The sequence below is a fragment of the Lichtheimia ornata genome (genome assembly GCF_029851405.1).
Source record: "Lichtheimia ornata isolate CBS 291.66 chromosome Unknown scaffold00243, whole genome shotgun sequence".
In the NCBI taxonomy this organism is placed as follows: Eukaryota; Fungi; Mucoromycota; class Mucoromycetes; order Mucorales; family Lichtheimiaceae; genus Lichtheimia; species Lichtheimia ornata.
This window is the reverse complement of record NW_026695562.1, coordinates 1-5,346: the sequence shown is the minus strand read 5'-3', so window position 1 is coordinate 5,346 and position 5,346 is coordinate 1. Positions and strand designations below refer to the sequence as shown.

Genomic DNA, 5,346 nt, shown 5'->3' with positions numbered 1-5,346 from the left:
TCTCGTAAAACTATAAATAAGGATAGAGCGATAAGAATAAAGAAGAACCATCTTTCAGTCTCAACGTACTTTTCATTGTTATCCATTTTCTATTACCAAACATCACAAGCCGAACATGATAAACACTTCTCCTTGCTCAAAAAGATCCTATCTTCTGATCTCATTTTACATCATCCTGATTTACGGCATCCATTCTTTATTGCCACCGATGCCTCAAACACTGGCATTGGCGCTGTTCTTTTCCAAATCGTTGACAATGACAAACGCTACATTGAATTTGCTGCTCGAGCTTTATCAACCTCTGAAAGGAATTACTCTACCACACGACGCGAACTCCTCGCTATTGTCTTTGCATTACGTCGTTTTCATCACTTTGTATGGGGAAACCCATTTACTTTGTACACGGATCATCGTTCTCTCACACACTTGTTTACTCAGCCTATCGCCAATTCTATGATGATTAATTGGTTTGACACTCTTCTTGATTACACATTCCATGTCATTCATTTACCTGGCACTGAAAATATCTTACCCGATCATCTCTCTCGCCTTTTTGAAGGTAATACCAAAAGGCTGGAGGGGGATATGGCATATAAGCCAACTAAGTTAAGCGATGCAACACGTGAAAGGATCACCTCCGAAAGGTATGCATCCAAGACACAACGTGTTTTCCGCGTACACAAAATAGAAAACAATGACAATGAACGCATGACTGCACCAATTGAAGAACGCAACTCAATACTAGAAAGATCCCATTTATTCGGCCACATTGGAGCTGAAGCCATGGTCAAAGACATACATCATAACCAAGGTTATCATTGGACGAACATCTTGCATGATGCAGTAGACTATGTAAAGAAATGTCAAACATGCCAAAGAAACAACATCAGCAAACGAGGATACCACCCTCTAAGACCAATCTACGCATACTTACCAGGCGATCATTGGGCCATGGACCTTGCTGGTGAATTTGAGGAATCAGAGAATCATAATAAATTCCTATTGATATTGGTCGATGTATGCACCAGATTCTGCCTATTAAGGCCTATACCAAACAAAGAAGCTAAGACCATTGCTAAAGAACTAGTCAAAGTGTTTTCAGACTTTGGATACCCACGCATCATACAATCCGATAACGGTGCTGAATTCAAAAACCAGTTACTCAAAGAAGTACTCGATAACATTGGTGTCGATCACCGACTTAGCACACCGTATCATCCACAAGCCAATGGGCTAGCTGAACGATGGGTACAATCTGCCGTCATGATCATACGTAAATCAGTAGATGGCACCAGCAAAGACTGGGATTACTTTGTACCAGCCACACAATTGGCATTGAATAACAAAATATCCAAGCGTCTAAACACGCCACCATTCACATTGATGTTCGCAAGGAAGCTAAATCCTTTTCGCGACTACAGGAATGAGAAATCGTTCAAGCCTATGTCACAGGCACAGCTCTTAGAAAACATCGAGCACATGACAAACATTGTGTTTCCCGCTATAAAAGCGCGCACAGACTCCGTGATACAACAACAAAAGGAGCAATTTGACAACACACATAACATCACAAACTTTACACCTGGAGATCATGTCATGGTCAAGATACCTACGCGTACAGGCAAGCTAACACCGGTATACGAAGGCCCTTACAGGGTATTACGTAAAAATAATGGAGGTGCATATGAATTGCAAGATGAAACGGGTGAATTACTCCCTCGCAATTACACGCCTTCTGAGCTCAAATTGGTCGATCAAGATGAATTGATCCCTGCAGATGAGCTTTATGAAGTAGAATCCATTATCAATCACCGTGGCAAAGCCGGCAATCGCGAATACCTAGTCCGATGGAAAGGATACGGACCACAAGATGACTCCTGGTTAACACCTGACAAGTTTTCCTACGACAAGACTATCAAGAAGTATTGGGAACGAAGAAAAACTCACTCCACGAATAACGACCTTCCAGCATCAACAAGAAAACGTAAACGTGCAGCAACCAATGTAGACATGGACAAGCCAACACGCCGCAGCAAGCGATCACAGCAAGCTTAATTCGTCTCTCTGCCAATATACCTCGAGACTGGAAGGGGGTGATGTTGTATTCGATGTTTGTTTATGACTATGATACATAGAAGCATAGGATAGATGTTTCCATCACACATTAGAACGCTCCCTACAAGCACATGACACATCAACAACAACATAGAATAGTATAAATAGGTATCCTCCAAGCAACTAGAAATCATCATCTTTGAATCTTTGATCTCATCTAGACATAAAGCATATCAAAGAGTCCTAAAGGATTTGATCTCGTCCCTTTTATTATCATCAAATATTTCACCGGCTTTTGGTATTACGGAAAGTTATTACTCATCACAGGGAGTAAGTAACATCATATGTGAATTTCTATGCACTTTGATATTCAATAAATGTCTATCCATGTAGTGAAAGTACAATATTGCCTACATTGTATGTTGGCCGCTCATCGGCATTTGATGCCATAGTTGATGCTAAGAACCAAGCGAGCGCAGCAAGGGCGTCCCAACGTCGAATGCCTATCATAATGTGGGTGCCAGGAACCGATTTCCATAAGCTTGTCATTACCTCATCACAGCAAAGCTTTGCGTTGGCTGATATCCAAGGATTAGCTCATCATCTTGGTGAAAAGCTTGATATGATGCTGAAGAACCCTGAGCTTACTTGTGGCATTGGTGATATAACATCTGTATTCCTTGATGCACTTGGCGGAGATACTAAGGGTATACGCGATGATATGCAGAAGTTATCCGCAGGATATTGCTTCCTTAATGATCCTCTGAACAAGCTCCGTGATCTTGAGACAGCTATTGCCAGATCAATCCTATCAGCAAGCAACATTGAAGAAAGTTACCTAGTTCGATCTATTAGCCCTGATGGGTCCATTGCATGGGATCATGATGGGATCAAGAAATGGATGGGCTTAGCAAAAGAGGTGCTTACTACCATGTTCGTGTTGATCCATTTGACAAGCGGCCAACCAGCTCGTGGTGAAGAGCTCTCACTGATCCATATAACCAACACGCTGCATACGACCAGGAATATCTATTGGTCACAAGCTCATGATCGAATGATAATTGTCACTTCCTATGTTAAGAGCCGCGAGCGGACCCATCATGATAATTACATTGCACGATTCTTGCCAGAGAGTTTATCCAAGCAACTTGCAGCATACCTAGCTATTATTCGCCCATTAGAAAAGTTAGTATTCTTATGTTTTATCTTTTGTGGTGATTGGGTAAGAAATGCATCATTGGACATAACGCTAATGTAATTCACTTATTTATCATTTCTCATAAAGGCTTTTTATTTGCGAGTTGTATGGCCAGGATAAGATGGAAAGCTGTCGTCATCACCTTTTTATTGCAAATGGGAAGCCTATCAATGGATCAACTTTGCGGTACCTTTTTATGAGTCGCACACAGAAGTTTCTTGGCAAACATGTTACCTTCAATCAATATCGACACTGCGCAATCGCTTTTGCTAGGCAGCTTATCAAAAACAATGACCGCGGCAACCCTTCTATTGATTGGCAAGCAGGCCACTCTGAATACACAGCTACATTGGAGTATGCTCGTAGCGATCATGATCTCAGCTACCTTGATCCTATGGCTGCTCATGGGTTTTACCTAGCATCAAAGGAGTGGCAAGACCTTATATGTAAGTATACACATTCTTCATATGTAATGAATGCATGGTTACCTAATGACATTGATAATTGATATCTATATATAAGATGGATCATCAACCATTCTTGCTGTTGGAAAAGATAAAGATATGCAGCTGCAGCAGCAAGGTCGTGACAAGGCAAAACAGGAAGTGGCACATTATCTTGCACTCCTTGAGATGAGATCACAGATCATGCAACGTAATTTGATGCTTGAATCGGCTTTATTAACAAGACCTGAGACTGGGCTAACGGGTAATTACATATCTAGAGAGGGAGGGAAGAGGGGGGTTATGGCTAAACTACCATGCATATCTAACATTATTGCTACCATTCTTTCATTTATAGGCTCAATGAACATGATACCTTCGCATGGTATTCAACCAGGCAACATCTTTTATTGCAAGGCACTTGAGGGGCTTCATGAATATCTCGGTGATCCATCAGCTACGTTTACAAGTAGTACTCAATGCACTGCAATCGCTGCTGCTATTGAAGGTGTGCATTCTATTATGTGTGTTCTCCCAACCGGTGCAGGCAAATCTTTGGTTTTTGCTATCCCAGCCTTGATGCAAGCCTATGGAAAGATTACAGTCATTGTTGTGCCTCTGGCAGCTCTTGTGCTTGATCATGTTGATAATCTGAATGCTCGTGGTATACCCTGTATGATATGGCATAAAAATTCCACTTGCAAGCTCGGCATACCAAACACTATGCGTATCGTGGTTGTGTCTGTTGAGGCGGCAATTAGCACAGAATTCATCAATGCCTTGCAAGTCTTACATGATACAAATCGCCTTGAACGAATCGTTGTGGATGAAGCCCATTTAGCGATCACGTGGAATGACTTTAGGCCGGATATGCTCGATCTCATCTTATTGCGAAAAGTGCCAACGCAGCTGATCTTGCTGTCAGCAACCATACCACCACACGACATACAAGGGGATCTAGTAGCAGCATTTGGAACAAGGTTTGACCTTGTGCTGAGGGAACCCACATACCGACCTAAGCTCAAATATCATATCCAGTGGCATGATTCTGACACGCTTATGCGAGACGCCTTAGTAAAGCAGCTACAAAGTTTTGAGACAAGTATTGCTAATAGCGAGAGAGGCCTTGTTTTTGTGACATCACGCGATAAGGCAGAGTCCCTGGTGAAAGATTTGGAAACGCGTGTGCCATGGACCAAAGCACAGTATTACCATGGCAAGATCAGCGATGATAAGAAGAAAGATGTACTGAAAGCCTGGAAGACTGGGGAATGCAAAGTGGTGGTAGCAACATGTGCCTTCGGTATTGGCATTGATTTCAAAGAGGTGCGCTTTGTCATGCACTTGGCTGGATCATCAAGTGTATTGGATTATATACAAGAGACGGGGCGTGCTGGCAGAGATGGAACAAACGCTGAATGTATCCTATTTGCGAATCGAAAGGCTCAGGTGGCTCTGAACAACATGGATGTTAGTACTATTGTACGCCAGCAGAGACCCCTGTATGCTGGTAAAAAGGAGCTGGCAGCGATATTGCTTTCTGGTGGGTGTATACGCAAGTTGTTGCAAGCAAAGGTGGACGAGAACCCGAAGACATGCATTGTGTGATGTTTCAAATAAAGAAGAGAAGAGACAAGATAAATCCTTTAG

At 42.3% G+C, this 5,346-nt stretch overlaps 2 protein-coding genes across 2 annotated transcripts; both read left to right on the top strand.

Moving 5' to 3' along the window:
• Positions 1–453: 453 nt before the first annotated feature.
• On the top strand, positions 454–2,055 carry O0I10_013106 (uncharacterized protein; the record flags this gene model as incomplete). Its single annotated transcript, XM_058492946.1, has 1 exon — positions 454–2,055. The coding sequence occupies one exon, from the start codon at positions 454–456 to the stop codon at positions 2,053–2,055; it is 1,602 nt and encodes a 533-aa protein (XP_058336289.1).
• A 499-nt stretch (positions 2,056–2,554) lies between these two features.
• O0I10_013105 (uncharacterized protein) lies at positions 2,555–5,304 on the top strand (the record flags this gene model as incomplete). Its single annotated transcript, XM_058492945.1, has 4 exons — positions 2,555–3,240; positions 3,341–3,699; positions 3,776–3,961; positions 4,055–5,304. 4 exons carry the CDS (start codon positions 2,555–2,557, stop codon positions 5,302–5,304), a joined length of 2,481 nt encoding a protein of 826 aa, XP_058336288.1.
• Between the last annotated feature and the right edge of the window lie 42 nt (positions 5,305–5,346).